The 18816-nt window shown below is 44.8% G+C and overlaps 1 protein-coding gene across 1 annotated transcript; it reads left to right on the top strand.

Annotated features, from left to right (window-relative positions):
- The first annotated feature begins 7430 nt into the window (after nt 1-7430).
- FPR2 (formyl peptide receptor 2) lies at nt 7431-18816 on the top strand. Its single transcript, XM_026488262.4, has 2 exons — nt 7431-7470; nt 17423-18816. Exon 2 carries the CDS (start codon nt 17434-17436, stop codon nt 18487-18489), a length of 1056 nt encoding a protein of 351 aa, XP_026344047.1. The 5' UTR covers nt 7431-7470; nt 17423-17433; the 3' UTR covers nt 18490-18816.

Raw genomic sequence — 18816 nt, 5'->3', positions numbered from 1 at the left:
AATCTTTAAGGCAATCATTTTAAAGCAATGAATAAGGAAGATTCTGCAATGACAGGAGGGGACACACTGTGCAACTCTTACTCCACCATGGTTGGAGGGTGGGCAGGAAGCCTGTTATGTGCAACCAGTACAAATCACGGTGGCTCCCATTTATTGAGACCCATCTCCGGGGCCATCGCCCTGCTGCATCCCCACTCTTCCTGCCTCTCAGCTCAGCAAGCTCCAAACGGGCTAAGCATCATCACCAAATGCCAGAAGGAACTCTGCCTTGGAGAGGGGAGGCGGCTGCCTAAGGTTTAAGGTCGCAGTTTTGAGGAGGCAGAGCTGAGTCCTGTTGATGGGTCCCATGGAACATCCAGCACCAGTCTGGTCATGTGGAGACCAGGAATCACTGCTCTGGGAGGCTTCTGCTTCCCTATCACCTTCATTTCCCCGTGGTCCATAATAATTACTTTGGCCCTCTGCTTTGTCCTTAATGCTCCGAACCTCCTCTGTCATGCCCACTCACAGCTGATGCCCTTGCTTTGTACGCCACCAACTCCACCATCCTGTCTGCTCCTGTGCCACTGTTCTCTGCTTTTGCCTCCATGACCACCAAGCAAGCAACCCTGCCCAAGACCTGGCCTTCTACTTGTCTTCTGAATCTCGCCCCCCACCCACTCTCTCAAGAACTTCCCTCCTTCACTTTTCCCCTTTGTCCTGTAGCAACAATATTTTCTCTCTACTCCATCATTCCCTTCAGCACCCCACTATGGTCTAGAACCTCTTATCTTATAAATATTTTTTCCTTGATTCCATGTCCTTCTTTAGTTTCCAACAAATTCTTGGCTCTTTCAGAGCAAAACATCCTGAAGGAAGAGCGTATGTTCACTATATTTATTTCTTCACCTTGTATTTCTCTATAACTCACTCCAAAGGGTTTCTTGACCCCATCATTCTGATGTGCCCTTGTCGAGGTCTGCAACCCCTACAGATACATTTCCCACCTGGACTTTCCACAGACTGTGGTGTTTGTTCCGGATAGTTCTAAGTTCTGGTCTCCCGAGAAGAGTAAAGAGAGTAATCCTAAAAACATTATTTCCAAGGCCCTGAATCAATTAGGGTGCTTTCAATTATAAGTGATTTACAATTTGCAATTATACCTAACAACGCCTGAAACCAACACAACATTTATGGTCTACTTTACAAGAATTTGGAAATGGAGAGTACTAGGTTAGGTTCTGTCTGAATAATATCATCAAGAACCACATTTATTTTAATCCTCCTAGTTTATCGTCCCCAGTTTGGTGGCTTTCTTCCTGTAGATTGCCACCTAATGGCTGCAAGATAGCTGCCACAGCTCCTAACTTCACACACAGTATCCCAAGCCAGGAGGATGAGGATGAAATGGGAAATCACTGAAGATTTTTAATCAGAAGTAGGGCATGTTCAGATCTGTGTTTAATAGAAATTTCTTTGGAGTCATACATAAAAGACACATGTTAGAAGGTTCCCAAGGGAGGAAGGGTAACAAGTGTGGATGTAACCAAGAGTCAAAAGGAAGTCATAGTCTTACTGGGAATTAAAGTGAAGAGAATAGCAGAGGGCACTACTATTCATAGAGGAGAAGGGCTCAGGTGCTGAGAAAAGATAAGAGACATAAGACCCCACAGAGAGTAACTCCCATACAAATTTCCAGGTCTTTGGAAGTCTCGTGTTCTTCCTGAAACCAGGCTTCTTGGATGCCCTGCATGTTTCCCATAAGCCCTCTTTACTAAAACATATGAGGATTTTGTTCTTTGCTACCAAATGGCCCATGATTAACACACCAGGATTTGCAAAATGGACAGAGGCAAAGTGACTAAGGTGAAATAAAGGAAATTCTCAACAGGACTCTGATTCCTGAGTGTCCCCATTGTCTAATCTGTGTAAGGCCAAAGGGGAAATGATATTGAGCTTGGCCTTGGTGGGACAAGTTCCTGCCTATGTTGCAAAAATCCCTGACCCTTGTGGTAACTGATACCTGAAATGGCCTCTGTGACCAGCAAAATCTTTGAGTAAATCACAGTGCCTGAGACAGTGAAGCCAGATTGCCTGGGATGGAAACTCAAATTTACCACTGACTAGTTCTGCAACTGGTCAAGCCATCCAACCCACGGACTGGCTGACATTTTCTGTAAAGGGCCACAGCAGTAAATATTTTATGTTTTGCAGGCCATAGTGTCTCCATCACAACTACTCAACCTTGCTGTTATAGCACGAATACAGCCATTGACAATATGTAAATGATGAGCATGGCTGTGTGCCCATAAAACTTTATTTAAGGACACTGAAATTGGAATTGTATGTAATTTTTACTTGACACAATATTATTCTTTTGATTTTCTTCAGCCATTAAAAAATATAAAAACCATTCTTGGCTCATGAGCCAATCAAAAATAGATGGGGGGCTGGATTTGACCTCTGTTTGAACTTTCCTGAAAGTTCACCTCAGCCACCCCATCTGTGAATTAAGGATACTAACGCTCACAAAGGACATGTTTGAGCAAAACCAGTAAGATAACTGGTGCAGTTATCCTGGATTAGTATGGATTAGTTAGTTGGCATGAATTATCATTAGTTCGCAGGGATTCTTGTGTAATACATATTACCATATGCTAGTAATCAGAAAAGAATCTCTTCCTCTCATGTTTTACATTCTCTCTGGGTGAACCTATCCACACTTCAGGCTTCAACCACACCTCATTAATAATCCCCAAATCCCTGCCTCCAGCTCAGACCTTGCTCTTGAATTCCAGGCACATCATCCTGGGTTCATTTGTCCCTTCAGGCCCATTTCCAGAATTTGATCTCATTACCTTCTCTGACAACTTTGCGTGATGGAAGGAATTGTGTCCCTCCAAGATTCATACGTTGAAGGCCTAATCCCACTACCTCAGAACGTGACTGTATTTGGAGATAGGGCCTTTGGCCCTGACCCAATCTGACTGGTGTCCTTAGAAGAAGAGGAAATGAAGGTATGGACGCACACAGAAGACAGACATCCATCTACAAGCCAAGGAGAGAGGCTTCAGAAAAAACAAAAAACAAAAACGAACAAAAACAGCCCGGCTGACACCTTGATCTTGGACTTCTAGCCTCCAGAACTGTGAGAAAATAAGTTTCTGTTGTCTAAACTGCCCAGTCTGTAGTATTTTGTTAAGGCAGCCCTAGCATACTGATATACTCTGCTTCTTCTCATGGAATTCCATCTCAGCGATGGCCCCCAAATGCACCAAATTACCCTGGTGATTTTAAAGAAAATAGCCACAAAATTCTTTGACACTTCTCCCACTGAAAGGTAGGGTCTGCGCCCTCTCGCCTTGAATCTGGGTGGGATTGGGACTACTTTGACCAAAGGAATGTGGTAGAAATGACACTGCACAACATCGGACACGAGGTCAGAAAAGGCCATGAAGCTTCTACTGGTTTTCCTGGGACACTTGTTCTGGAGGAAGGCGGCCATCATGCAAGAACTCTGATTACGCTGAGACCACCATGCTGGAAAGGCCTTATGTAGGGCCTCAGTATTGGAGTCATTCCCACCCAGGTACCAGACATGTGGATGAAGGAGCCGTCAGGTAACTTCAATCTCCAACTTTCAAGTCACTCCCAAACTTTTGAGTCTTTGGGAGCAGAAAGAAGCATCTCCTCTGTGCCTTGTTCTAATTCCTAATTAACACATAATCCATGAGCATAATAAAATGGTTGTTTAACATTGCTATGTTTGGAGTGGCTTAGCAATAGTAACAGGAACTCAAAACCTGTGGGATTCATGAAGAGCCCTTCTTCTTCTTTACTCCACATGACTGTCCAGTCTCCGAGCCCAGTCTCCTGAGCCCGGACACCTCTCCCCAACCATACCTCCTCTCTGGGACCCTAGACCTGCCCTGGGCAGCTCTTCAACTTCCCTTTAATCTTTTGCTACATCCTCCACTCTAAGGTCTCTGCCTTCAACTGGGAGCATTCTCAAATCTATCCCTTTGCAGGACTCTAGGACAATTTTTTTTTCTGAAGCACACATCTGACAAGTCCCCCTCTTGCCTAAATGGTTTTTCATTTTTCCTATTTTTTTAATTGAAGTATAGTTGACACACAATGTTACATTAGTTTTAGGTGTAAAAAATAGCAATTCAACAACTGTATACATTATACCAAGCTCACCACAAGTGTGGCTACCATCTGTCCTCGTACAACGCTATTACATATCACTGACTAATTTCCTGTGCTGTACCTTTCACCCCCATGACTTACTCATTCCATAACTGTAAGACTGTACCTCCCACTTCCCTTCACCCATTCTGCCCATCCCTACTCCTTCCCCTCTGGCAGCCACCAGTTCGTCTGCATTTATGGAATACAGTTTCTGCTTTTTTGTTTGTTCATTTGTTTTTAAATATTCCACATAGAAGTGAAATCATATGTAAATGTCATTCTGACATTTCACTTAGCATAATACCCTCTGGATCCATCCATGTTGTTGCAAATGGCAAGATCGCATTCTTATGGCTGAGTAATATCCCATTATATACGTATACCACCTCTTCTTTATCCATTCACCTATCAATGTACACTTTAGTTGCTTCCATATCTTGGCTATTGTAAATACTGCTGCAATAAACATAAGGGTGCATTTATCTTTTTAATTAAAAAAGAATTAAACACTAATTGTTTTTGTTTTCTTTGGATAAATATCCAGTAGTGGAATTACCGAATCATGTAGTATTTCTATTTTTGACTTTTTGAGGAACCTCTATACTGTTTCTGACAGTGGCTGTACCAATTTATATTCCCACCAACATCAGCGCTCCTTTTTCTCCACATCCTCACCATACTTGTTATTTCTTGCCTTTTTGATTCTAGCCATTTTGATAGGTGTGAGGTCGTATCTCATTGAGGTTTTGATTTGCATCTTCCTGATGATAAGTGATGTTGAGCGAGCATCTTCCCATGCGTCTGTTGGCCATCTGTACGGCTTCTTCGGAGAAATGTTTATTCAGGTCCTCTGCCCATTTTATTTATTTATTTATTTTAAAGATTTTATTTATTTATTTGACAGAGATAGACACAGCCAGCGAGTGAGGGAACACAAGCAGGAGGAGTGGGAGAGGAAGAAGCAGGCTCATAGCGGAGGAGCCTGATGTGGGGCTCGATCCCATAACACCGGGATCACGCCCTGAGCCGAAGGCAGATGCTTAACCGCTGTGCCACCCAGGCGCCCCCCTCTGTCCATTTTTTAAAAAAGATTTTATCTATCTATCTATCTATCTATCTATCTATCTATCTATCTATCTAAAGCAGAGGCAGGAGGGGCAGAGGGAGAGGGAGCGAGAATCTCAAGCAGACTGTGCTGAACATGGAGCCTGATGTGGGGCTCTGTCTCGTGACCCTGAGATCACGACCTGAGCCAAAATCAAAAACAGGACGCTCAACCAACTGAGCCACCCAGGTGCCCCTACCGTTGTGTTTAGCGCGACTGTGTTTTGTTAAGAAATATATTTGGTCTTTGTCCCTGGTTCCTGGCACAGGCTCCTAAAACCCTAGGAATTTCCTGAGTGATAAAAGTGTATTTTGTTATACCTAGGGAGCTCTTTCTGATCACACCAGAGTTTATGCTAATGAGGTGACTTAAGGGGGGCTGAAAGACCAGGTGATTAAAGTTTGGGACTTTCAGCCCCATACACTGACTTCAGGAAGGGGAGATGGGAGGGGGCTGAAAATTAAGCTCTGTAAAAACTCCTGACGGAGAAGATTTGACGAGCTTCCAGGCTAGCGAACACATTAAGGTGTTGGGAGGGTGGAGCCCTCAGAAAGGGCGGGGAAAGTGTGCACTCCGCCTTCCTCGTACCTTGCCCTAGGCATCTCTTCATCCGGCCCTGTAACCGAACCAAATGAGTTTGTCCGCCTCCCGTGCACAAGCCAGTAAAAACGGACATTGAGCTTTGGCAGAGGAGAGAGCAGGGCTATTTATTGGTGTGGCACCGCTCAGGAGAATGCGGGGCTAATGCTCATTAGCCCCAAATGCCCTGATGCCTTGCAAGTCAGGGGTTTTAAAGGGCAAAATTTGGGGCCCCTGGGTGGCTCAGTCGGTTAAGTGTCCTACTCTTGATTTTGGCTCACGTCATGATCTCAGGGTCACAGGATCGAGCCCCGAGTCAGGCTCCTCCCTCTGTGGGGAGTCTGCTTGAGATTCTTTTTCTCCCTCTCCAACCTTGCTTGTGCTCTCTCTCTCTAACAAATCTTTAAAATAAAACAATGGGTAAAATTTGGGGCAGGGGTCTCCTGAGAAGGTGGATGCCGCTGACTGGAGGCCCATGAGATAATGTTAGCAGGTGCTATGGTGCCATTGTATCTGGTCCCCTGGAGGTCTTTTCCAACTCAAGAGACTGAGAATCTGAAGAATATCTTTATTCTTTAGGTTAGAGATTTCATGAAGTACATCTGGTGATTATACCTTTAGGGTAGTGCTAATTAACTACTTGTAAGCTCGCGGGGTTGCCTTCCTACAGGTTCCTGGCTGGTCCAGCCATGCCTGGGGGTGATAAGAACTCTACTGTTCATTTTTCATCAGAACTGACATGATGGATGCTGGCTTCTGCTGGTCTTGAATCCTTTAAAATAAACTGGTAAACAAAAGCAAATTGCCTTCCTGAGTTTGTCGAGCCACTCTAGCAAACTACTGAACCTGAGGAGGGGGTCCCAGGGATCCCTGATTTATAGCTGGTCCGTCAGGTGTAAGTGACAACCTGGGTCTTGCAAGTAGCATCTGAAATGGGGGCGGTCTTGTGGGATTGAGCCCTTTACTACACATTTGGTGTCAGAAGTGCTGTGTGAGGAGAGAAACGAGTTTTGGCTTAACCATCATCTACCACTTTGTATTGCTTGTCTCGAGTTCTCCTCACCTCAGTAATTGTTTCCTTCATTTTCCTGAATCTCCGAAGGAGAAAGGGCCTGGACACCTACACTCCTTGACCCTTGACATTTATTTTTAATTTTTTTATTTTTTATTTATTTATTTGACAGAGATAGAGACAGCCAGCGAGAGAGGGAACGCAAGCAGGGGGAGTGGGAGAGGAAGAAGCAGGCTCATAACGGAGGAGCCTGATGTGGGGCTCGATCCCATAACGCCAGGATCACGCCCTGAGCCGAAGGCAGACGCTTAACCGCTGTGCCACCCAGGCGCCCCGACCCTTGACATTTAGAGGGCTGAATTCCTGTCTCCCACAGTAGGCTGGAGGTGAGGGGAACATTCAGACTTCAGTCTCTAAGGAGAGTACACTGACAACATATCCAGGGTGCTTTCTGGAAATTGCAAAAAGCCCTGGGTTTCTGTCACCTGATTGGTTCCAGCTCCACCACCCCTCCCCGACCTTGTCCAATAAAACATCTGCCTACCCTGAGTCACTCTGCAGGAAGCGGGAACTAGCAACAGAAAAAGGATCTTAGCTGGTGGTAAGTTGGGGCCTAACAATTTCGAAAATTGTTATTTGAACATCTGCTAGGTGGCAGATACCTCCTAAACCTTCAGAGCTGGATTGTCCAATATAGAATCCACTTGCCACATATAGTAATTGAGCTCTCGCTGAGCTGTGCTCTAAGTGTAGGATTCGTTTAGTATATTCAAAGAGTTAGCATGGAAAAAGGATATAAAATAGCTGATTGATAATTCTTTTTTTTTTTTTTTTAAAGATTTTACTTATTTATTTGACAGAGAGAGAGACAGTCAGTGAGAGAGGGAACACAAGCAGGGGGAGTGGGAGAGGAAGAAGCAGGCTCCAGCGGAGCAGGGAGCCCGATGCAGGGATTGATCCCAGGACCTTGGGATCATGACCCCAGCCAAAGGCAGACGCTTAACGACTGAGCCACCCAGGCGCCCTGCTGATTGATAATTCTTATATTGGTTCCATGTTCCAATGAATATTCTTTTTGATATGTTGGGTTACATACAATATATTATTAAAATTAATATGTTATCACAATCGATTTCTTCTACTTTGTAGAAAGAATGGTAAGGGGCGCCTGGGTGGCTCAGTTGTTAAGCGTCTGCCTTCGGCTCAGGGCATGATCCCGGGGTCCTGGGATCGAACCCCACATCAGGCTCCTCCACTGGGAGCCTGCTTCTTCCTCTCCCACTCCCCCTGTTTGTGTTCCCTCTCTCGCTGGCTGTCTCTCTCTCTCTCTGTCAAATAAATAAAATGTTAAAACAAAACAAAACATGAAAGAATGGTAAGCCTCACATGTGGCTCACGTGTATGATTCTTTTTTTTTTTTTTTAATTGTTTTGGCTCCTCAGGATCCTTGAGATTCTTTTTTTTTTTTTTTTTAAGATTTTATTTATTTATGTGACAGAGAGACAGCCAGTGAGAGAGGGAACACAACAGGGGAGAGGGAGAGGAAGAAGCAGGCTCCCGGCTGAGGAGCCCGATGTGGGACTCGATCCCTCAACGCCGGGATCACGCCCTGAGCCGAAGGCAGACGCTTAACGACTGCGCCACCCAGGCGCCCCCACGTGTACGTTTCTATTCGACAGCATTACTCTAGAGTTTTAGCACCTAAAGAATTTGGTAGTCTTCTAGCATATATACTACTGTGGAGGATATTTATTTATTTATTTATCTCGCTATTTATTTTAAATATTTTTTTTAATTTATTTGAGACCGCATGAGAGAGAGCACGATCAGGAGGAGGGGCAGGGGAAGAGGGAGAAACGACCTCCCTGCTGAGCAGAGAGCCTAGTTTGGGGCTTGACGCCAGGACCCCGGGATCATAACCCGAGCCAAAGGCAGATGCTTAACCGACTGAGCCACCCAGGTGCTCCAATGTGGAGGATATTTAGAACAGAAAATGAAAGAATAGATACATACACAAAAATATCTGGTAGGATAAACTGTGCCTGGATTAGCTGCTCTGCATTGTGGGCCAGGTGGGGCCTCTGAAGATGTAATTACTAAGCTGAGAATGAATATTTGATAAGAGCCAAACGTGGGAAGCTTGAAAGAGCATCGTAGGCAGAAGGAACAGAGGAGGCAGAAGCCCTGAGATGGCGATGAGCTTGGCATATTCAAGGAATTGAAGGAATTGAAGGAATTCAATTTGGAAGGAGCACATTGTGCAAGATCAGAGTGTATGGAGTATGACTGAGTGTGATGTTGTGATATATAATTAGAAATATACACCCGGTTTTGGTCCTGTTTCTGGCACAGAGCTCCTAAAACCCTGGGAATTTCCTGAGCAATTGAGGTATCTTTTGTTGTGTTAAGGAGGTGACTTCTGGAAAGCACCTAAGGATGGGGACCAACCATGTGATTGGATGGCTGGAACTTTCAGTCTCGACCCCCTGACCTCCAGGGAAAGAAGTGGTGGAGACTGAGTTCATATCCAATGGTGAATGAGTTAATCAACCATGCCTATGTAATGAAGCCTCCATAAAAACCCAAAAGGATGGGCTTCGGAGAGCTTCTGGGTTGGTGAAAACATGTGGAGATGTGGGGAAGGCAGCTACCTGGAGAGGACATGGAAGTGCCACATCCTTTCCTCATACCTGGCCCCAGCATCTCTTTCATCTGCTGTTCCTGAGTTGTATCCTTTAATAAACTGATGATCTAGTAAGTAAAATATTTCTCTGGGTTCTGTGAGCCACTGCAACAGATTAATTGAATCTGTTTATTTACTAATCTGTTTATTAATCGGAAGCAGTTGTGGGAACCTCTGATTTACAGCCAGTCAGAAGCACAGGTACCCTGGGCTTGTAACTAGTGTCTGAATTGCCCCAGGGGCAGGTGGGCACCTTTTAGGACTGAACCTTAAACCTGCGAGTCTGATAATGTGAGAATTGAGTTGAATTCTTGGACACCTACTGGTGTCCAAGAGTTGTTTGTTGGTGTGGGGACTCTCCCACACTTTGGAAATTGGGTCACAAAAGGATAGATGGGGAAGATCCAAGAGTGCTCAGTAAGCTTGAGTTTGGAAGTCGGAGTTTGGAAACCACTGGAGGATGCTGAGCAGAATGTCGTGTTCTGTGTTTTTAAAAGATCATTTGGCTATTGTCTGAAGATGGATTTCTGGGGGGGTAGTGGCAGGGGAGACATTTGAAGCAGGAAGAAGCTATTTGCAAGGTCAGTGCAAATATGCAGGCCAGCCGAGGAGCCATGGACAAGGGCAGTGGGGATGGGAATGATTCTGGGTGTGGATTTAGTTGCTTTGCAGACAGAATCGATAGGCTTGGATTGGGTTGGGTGATAAGGGAAAGGCATCAAGGATCCATTTTAGATTTGGAGCTTTAACAGCTGAGTGTTTAATCCAAACAGATATGGAATACTAGGAGAGAGGCAGATTTGGGAGGATGGGATAGTAAGAGTTTGGTTTGGGTAATGTCAGGTTTGGAATGCCTATGGGATTCCCACAGGGAGATGTCAAGAAGTCAGGTGGCTATTGGTACCGGGGCACCTGGCTGGCTCAGTCAGCGGAGCATGGAACTCTTGACCTCCGGGTTGTGAGTTCGAGCCCCACGTTGGGTGTAGAGATTACTTAAATAAATAAAACTAAAAAAAAAAAAAAAGGAGTTATCAATGTGGTGTTATAAGCCATGAGACTGGATGATACTATGGAAAGACTACGTATAGAGGATGGAAGGGAGCAGGTATAAGCCCAGAGACACCCTAACATTTAAAGTTAAACTTAGAGGGGGTGTCTGGCCAGCTCAGTCAGTGGAGCATGTGACTCTTGATCTCAAGGTTGTGAGTTCGAGCCCCATGTTGGGTAGAGAGAGTACTTAAATAAATAAAACTTAAAAAAAAAAGGAGTTATCAATGTGGTATTATAAGCCATGAGACTGGATATTACTATGGAAAGACTCTGTATAGTGCATGGAAGGGGTATAAGCCCAGAGATGCCCTAACATTTAAACTTAGAGGGGGCGCCTGGCAGGCTCAGTCAGTGGAGTGTGTGACTCTTGATCTCAAGGTTGTAAGTTCGAGCCCCATGTTGGGTGTGGAGAAATCTTAAAATAAAATCTTAAAAATAAAATCTTTCAGAGGCACCTGGGTGGCTCAGTCGGTCAAGCATCCAACTCTTGATTTCAGCTCAGGTCATGATCTCAGGGTTGTGAGATTGAGCCCCGCGTTGGGCTCCGTGTTCAGTGTGGAGTCTGCTTGGGATTCTCTCTCTCCCTCTCCTTCTGCCCCTCCCCCTGCTCATGCACAAGTGTGCTTTCTCTCTAAATAAATAAATAAAACCTTTTAAAAAAATCTTTAAAAATAAAAAAAGTTAAATTTAGAGGAGAAAAACCTAGTAAATTGGACTGAGAAGAGGTGGCCAACTGAGCTATAATATCAACCAAGAGTGTGCTGTGGATACATTTGATCATCTCAAGGCATAAGAAAAATGTCTTAAGAAGGAGGGAGGGGTCCGTGGGTCCTCTGTCACTGAGGTATCAGGATGAGGACTGAAAAGGGACCACTGGAGTGGGCAAGGAGAAGGCCACAGGTATCCCTGAGGAGAGCACATTCTGTGGAGCGGTGAGCAGCAAAGTCAGTCTGGAGTATGTTTAGGAGAAAATGTGAGGTGAGGAGTGGAGAGGCTCCCTTCTAAAGTTTGGCTATGAATCCTCTTCACAGAAAGAATTCTCTTGAGAGAAATAGGGCTGAAGCTGGAAAGGACTATGGGCCAAGGATGGTTTCTTTTTCTTTTTTTTTTAATTTATTTTTTAAAGTAAGCTCAATGCCCAATGTGGAGCTTGAACTCACGACTCTGAGATGCTCTACCCACTGAGCGAATAGCCAGGCGCCCCAGGATGGTTTCTTTTAAAGGGAGGAGATACGGTCACATTTATGGAATTGTGAGAATAACCTAGTAGAAAGAAAATCTTGGGTTTTTGTCTTTGGGAGAAAAGAAAGGGGATAATGCAGGAAGAAATTTCTCCAGAAGGTGAAGTAGAGAGGGAGCAAACATGGGAGGGTAGCTGCTGGGATGAAAGAGAACTCTTTACTCGCTACGACAGGTGCAGGTGGATTGGAAGGTTTGGGGCAGGGCAGGCTAAAAAGTTCTCATGGTTACCATTTTCCCATTACAATATCAGGCAAAGGCATCTGCTGAGAGAGGGGACGAGAAGGGGAGATGCCAGGTAAAAGCAGGAAGGAGAAAAGAACTGAAGTTATTTCAAAACTTGGAGGAAAAAAAAAAAAGCAAAAGTTGGAAGTGCAAATATGGTAGAGAAGTAGAATAAGCTAACACAGAAATACTGAGTTGCCATCTGAAATCTGGTCATAAATTCAGTTGTGCCCCTAATAGTTGTAACACTCACTGGGCAAGTCACCTCCCCTGCCAGAGCCGTGGTTTCCTCTTCTTATCCCATAGCAAGGTTGTTGTAATTGGAGATTATAAAATGGACAGTGACTGGCACATTCGAGGGGCTCACCAAACAGGAGCCCTCATAATCCACAGTCGTATCGTGTGCGGTTCACAGGTCCCGTCTCCCACACCGCAACTAGGGTGGGCCCATAATGTACAACTTTGCCTCACTGGCCTTTCCCCTCCTGTCATTGCACAATTGTCCTTCCGTGTTGTAGCAGCATTTTTAAACCAAGATCTGTGGATCACTGAACATACCATATTTTCTGAGCGCCTCACAGGGTGCTTAGTGAGTGTGTAGAGAGAACTTTACTCTGTTAAGGCAGAATGGTGGGTGGCAGAGAATTGAGGGGACAATTCTGGTGGAATCTGTCTGGCTGAGCTCAAATGCTCATATGTGAGGGTTGTGGCGAGGGCTAAAGGAGCTCTTGACATATGGAAAATATTCCTAAGTACTAGCTACTACCGTTACGAGCACTGGTCTTGACCTGAACTTGAGCTTCCACAATGCATGGCCCGGGACTGAACCCCAGCACACAGCATAGAGCCTGGTGAAGACTGAGAGTTTCCATCTATTAAAGACTCACTTGGTCCAGCCTCAAACACTTCCATGTCCACTCTTAATTAATCCTCACCTGAAAATCAGTCTGCACCATAAAACCGCCTCCATTCTGCAAAGGAGCAAACTGAAGGTCAAAGAGACGGCACTAAGAACTCCTTGGGCAGGTGTCAGATGAAGAGTAGAACACAGACTGACCTCCCTCCAGAGCCTAGCACTTTTCACACTGGTAACAGTGACTCTCAACTGGGAGTGATCCCCCCCCAACCCAGGGGACATTTGACAATGTCTGTAGGCACTTTTGGATGTCAAAACTGGCGGCGCAGCTGCCTCTAGCATTGAGTAGACAGGGGTCAGGGATGCTGCTAAACATTCCACAATGCACAGGACAGTCTTCCAAAACTAAGAATTATCCAGCCCCAAATGTCAATGGTGCCAAGGTCGAGAACCTGCACTACACATCAAGCGATGTGCCATAGAGGCCCGCTGGGAAGTGACTGGTAAAGACAGGAAGAAGGACCGGAGGGATGGAGATCACTTCCAGGTAATCTTGGGGGAACTCCTTTAAAAAGCAGCATTTTAGACTGGCAAAGGCAGTGGCTCTGGAATTGGTTAAATCCAGTTTTTAAAACTTGCTGCCTCTGCTGACTAGTTGGGCATGATGCTGAACAAACTACTGAAACCTCTGGGCCATGGTTTCCCCTTGATAAAAGAAGGATGATAACAGACACCTTGCAATATTATTATTATTATTATTATTATTATTATTATTTTAGTTTTAATTTTACTTAAATTCAGCTTAGTTAACCTATAGTATATTATTAGTTTCGGGGTTGAATTTAGTGATTCATCCGTTGCATATAACACCCAGTGCTCACCACATCGAGTGCCCTCCTTAATGCCCATAACCAATTACCCCATTCCCCCACCCTATTATTATTTTTTAAAGATTTACTTATTTATTTTAGAGAGAGAGAGAAAGACCATGGGTGGGAGGGGCAGAGGGAGAGGACAGAGAATCTCAAGCAGACTCCTCCCTGAGCACGCGGCCTGATGTGGGGCTCAATTTTATGACCCTGAAATCACAATCTGAGCCGAAAGACTTAGACACTCAACCTGACTGAAACACCCAGGTGTCCCTATTTATTCATTTTAGAGAGACGTGAGGGGAGAGGAAGAGGAAGAGAGAGAGAGAGAGAATCTGAAGCAGACTCCCTGCTAAGCGTGGAACCTGACGTGGTGCTCCATGCCATCACCCTGAGATCATGACCTGCACCAAAATCAAGAGCTGGACACTTAACAGAGCCACCCAGGCGCCCCGACACCTTGCAGTATTATCATGAGTATTAAATGTGAAAAGGTGCTCAGTAATTGCAATTTCTCTTAAGGAGGCTGACTAGCCCAGAGTAAAATGATCCTCAAATTTTTGAGGCCTTAGAAGACCACCTTAACTTTTATGCAAAGAGATTCCAGGGTGGGGTTCATGAATATGCATTATTAATAGCTGCCGTGGATTTTTTTTTTTTTAAGATTTTAAGTAATCTCTACACCCAAAGTAGGGCTTGAACTCACAAGCCTAAGATCAAGAGTTGCATGCTCTACTGACTGAGCCAGCCAGGCACCCCAGCCACCCTGGATATTTCTGATACAGCTAACAGATCACAATAGGAGGAAATCTGTTAATGTGGCACAAGTCACACAGACTTCTGGGTTGAATGTGGAGCCAGTGGTTACAGACGTGACCTGGTCCAGACGCAGACACTACATTTTTTTGAATTCTTATTCTTTTTTTTGGTGGGGGGATTTGTATTCTTTTTTTTTTTTTTAAGGGGGAGTCTTATTCTTTTTTTTTTTTAAAGATTTTATTTATTTATTCAACAGAGATAGAGACAGCCAGCGAGAGAGGGAACACAAGCAGGGGGAGTGGGAGAGGAAGAAGCAGGCTCATAGCAGAGGAGCCTGATGTGGGGCTCGATCCCGGAACGCCAGGATCACGCCCTGAGCCGAAGGCAGACGCTTAACCGTTGTGCCACCCAGGCACCCCAAGGGGGAGTCTTATTCTTAAAAGCAAGCAAATCTATCCCTAGAAGCTCCCCTGGATATCTTCCCACAGTGTTACTGTCTAGGATTTAGTCATGTGCCCACTGTCAAAGCAAGCCTTTGCAAAGCAAAGGGGATTCCAGCTACGGGTGAAACTAATCAGAATTTGCCTCCAGAGAACATAGGCAACAACCTCTACGACATCGGCCAAAGCAACCTTTTTCATGACACATCCCCAAAGGCAAGAGAAACAAAAGATAAAATGAATTTATGGGACTTCATCAAGATTAAAAGTTTCTGCACATCCAAGGAAACAGTCAGAAAAACTAAGAGGCAGCCCACGGAATGGGAGAATATATTTGCAAATGACACTACAGATAAAGGACTGGTATCCAAGATCTACAAAGAACTTCTCAAACTCAATACACGAGAAACAAATAAACAAATCAAAAAATGGGCAGAAGATATGAACAGACACTTTTCCAATGAAGACATACAAATGGCTAACAGACACATGAAAAAATGTTCAAAATCATTAGCCATCAAGGAAATTCAAATCAAAACCACACTGAGATACCACCTTACGCCAGTTAGAATGGCAAAAATAGACAAGGCAAGAAACAACAATTGTTGGAGAGGATGTGGAGAAAGGGGATCCCTCCTACATTGTTGGTGGGAATGCAAGTTGGTACAGCCACTCTGGAAAACAGTGTGGAGGTCCCTTAAAAAGTTAAAAATTGAGCTACCCTATGATCCAGCCATTGCACTACTGGGTATTTACCCCAAAGATACAGACGTAGTGAAGAGAAGGGCCATATGCACCCCAATGTTCATAGCAGCAATGTCCACAATAGCTAAATTGTGGAAGGAGCCGAGATGCCCTTCAACAGATGACTGGATTAAGAAGTTGTGGTCCATATATACAATGGAATATTACTCAGCTATCAGAAAGAACGAGTTCTCAACATTTGCTACAACATGGACAGCACTGGAGGAGATAATGCTAAGTGAAATAAGTCAAGCAGAGAAAGACAACTATCATATGATTTCTCTCATCTATGGAACATAAGAACTAGGATGATCGGTAGGGGAAGAAAGGGATAAAGAAAGGGGGGGTAATCAGAAGGGGGAATGAAACATGAGAGACTATGGACTATGAGAAACAAACTGAGGACTTCAGAGGGGAGGGGGGTGGGGGAATGGGATAGACCGGTGATGGGTAGTAAGGAGGGCACGTATTGCATGGTGCACTGGGTGTTATACACAACTAATGAATCATTGAGCCTTACATCGGAAACCGGGGATGTACTGTATGGTGACTAACATAATACAATAAAAAATCATTTAAAAAAAAAAAAAAAAAAAAGAATTTGCCTCCAGAGACAGAGAGGAAAGAACACCCTCTCAGAAGGATGAGTAACTAAACAAAACCATGGTTTGGGCAGCAGAAGAGACTAGGGGAATGGATTGGGGGCAACCAGCAATGTCTGTCACAAATGTGTAACAGAGAAAGCCAGATTAACCTGGGTCAAAGTCCTTCCTCTACCACTTACTACTTAAGTGACTTTGGGCAGTTTCTAGAACTGCTCTGAACATCAGTTTATTCTTATGAAAACCAGAAATAACGAGCATTATAGCATTCTTACATAGATCAAACTGGATCCCCACATATAGCAATTAACACAGTGCATGGTCTCTGACAAGAACCCAACAGTTACTACTAACAAACTTTATTACTCTCATACTCTTTATCCCACAGAACACTAACGCTATGCAACGGGCAAAAATTCTTCACATCCCAGAGAAGAGATCCATATCAAGCAATGAAAAACAGAAGGTTGAAAGCAGAGATAGGGCCCCCTTTGCTGACTTCCTCTAGCACAGAATCCACATGATGTAACAGTATTACTACATATTACCAGTAACAGTTCAAGGTCCTCAATTACACACTCAAACCAAATTCTACAACTTTAACCTCAATACTAAGCAAATAGCAGGTGAAGGGTTCTCGTAGTGGGAGCTGGGAGTCTGGGAGAACCTGGGGCGGAAATCGCTGCAGAGCTTGCCAGCATCTGTGCGGTGAATCATGGGTGAGAGGTGAACCTACTGACTGAGTCTAGTGTTTCCCCTCACTAGGCCAAAATTGTCTACCCACCAATTTTTTCTTATCTATATACCCTCAGTGTAGTTTTCTGCTAGTGAACAGGAAGCTTCTTGACTAAGCAATCAGCCCAACAGGTGGAATACATCTGAATAATTATGGGAATATGGAGAACTATCCTCTCCCAAAGTAATAGCCAAGGGAGTGCCAATTTTATAGTATGACTGGCCACAGGTTTCAGGAGAGTGGGTGTCCTGGTTGGAGTGGGAGCTTATTGGAGGTTGATGGTGGCCACGAATAGGGATGCTGGCAGATGGTTCTGCAGATGAGACATGACCATTGTTGAAATGTTTCAGGTGTGGGCAAGATGGAGCGCAACCTCTCTATCCCTGTGAATGGAAGTCAGGAGATGCTCCATGAGTCTGCTGGCTACACGGTTCTGCGGATCCTATCATTGGTGGTGCTTGGGATCACCTTTGTCCTAGGCGTCCTGGGCAACGGGCTTGTGATCTGGGTGGCTGGATTCCGGATGGCACGCACAGTCACCACGATCTGTTACCTGAACCTTGCCTTAGCCGACTTCTCCTTCACTGCCACCCTACCATTCCTCATTGTCTCAAAGGCCCTGAGAGAACAGTGGCCTTTTGGCTGGTTCCTATGCAAGGCAGTTCACATTGTGGTGGACATAAACCTGTTTGGGAGTGTTTTCCTCATTGCTTGCATCGCACTGGACCGCTGCATTTGTGTCCTGCATCCCGTCTGGGCCCAGAACCACCGTACTGTAAGTCTGGCTACAAAAGTGATCATGGTACCCTGGATTCTTGCCCTAATCCTTACTTTGCCAGTTTTCATCTTTGTGACTACAAAAAATGATGAAACAGGGAATACATACTGTACTTTCAACTTTGCACCCTGGGGCAACAGTACTGCAGAGAGGATGAAGTTTACCATCGCCATGTTGACGGCCAGAGGGATCATCCGGTTCATCATTGGCTTCAGCATGCCAATGTCCATCGTTGCTATCTGCTATGGGCTCATTGCTGCCAAGATACGCAAAAAAGGCATGATTCAATCCAGCCGTCCCTTACGGGTCCTTACTGCTGTTGTGGCTTCCTTCTTTCTCTGTTGGTTCCCCTTTCAAATGGTTGCCCTTTTAAACACAGTCTGGGTCAAAGAGAGATTGTTGGAGGGTAAGTACAAAATCCTTCGTGTCTTTGTTAATCCAACGAGCTCCCTGGCCTTCTTCAACAGCTGCCTCAACCCAATGCTCTACGTCTTTGTGGGCCAAGACTTCCGAGAAAGACTGATCCACTCCCTGCCTGCCAGTCTGGAGAGGGCCCTTACTGAGGATGTAACCCAGACCAGTGACACAACAGCCAAATCTGCTTTACCATCTGCAGAAGCAGAGTTACAGCCAATGTGAGGGGGCTGGGGGACACTTTTGAGCTCTGCATACTCTTAACCCTGCTCCCATTTCCAGCTTCATCTTACCTTGGGTCATACTGAGACACTCATCAGGAAAAATACTTTGGTGTCCCCTGATTTGGGGGGGGGGTGACATAAGGTGTCATTTTGATTTTGGACCTCAGTCTCTACCCTGGGATAAAGTGGAGGTTGTCAAAGAGTACAAGGGAGGAGAAAAGAAAGTGGTAGGAAATTTGTAAAGTTTAGGTGAGAGAGTATAGTAAGGGGAAAACTTTAGTTATTTTACCATTAAAATTTTGCCTAGGGTGTTTTTTAAAGCTATTTT

This window comes from Ursus arctos, unplaced genomic scaffold, assembly GCF_023065955.2.
Source record: "Ursus arctos isolate Adak ecotype North America unplaced genomic scaffold, UrsArc2.0 scaffold_19, whole genome shotgun sequence".
Lineage (NCBI taxonomy): Eukaryota > Metazoa > Chordata > Mammalia > Carnivora > Ursidae > Ursus > Ursus arctos.
The sequence above is the reverse complement of the archived record's forward strand: the minus strand, read 5'-3'. Positions and strand labels throughout refer to the sequence as shown.

Bases quoted from the DNA above. Each gene is read 5' to 3' on its own strand.
- FPR2 (XM_026488262.4), top strand. From the start codon at position 17,434: ATGGAGCGCAACCTCTCTATCCCTGTGAATGGAAGTCAGGAGATGCTC.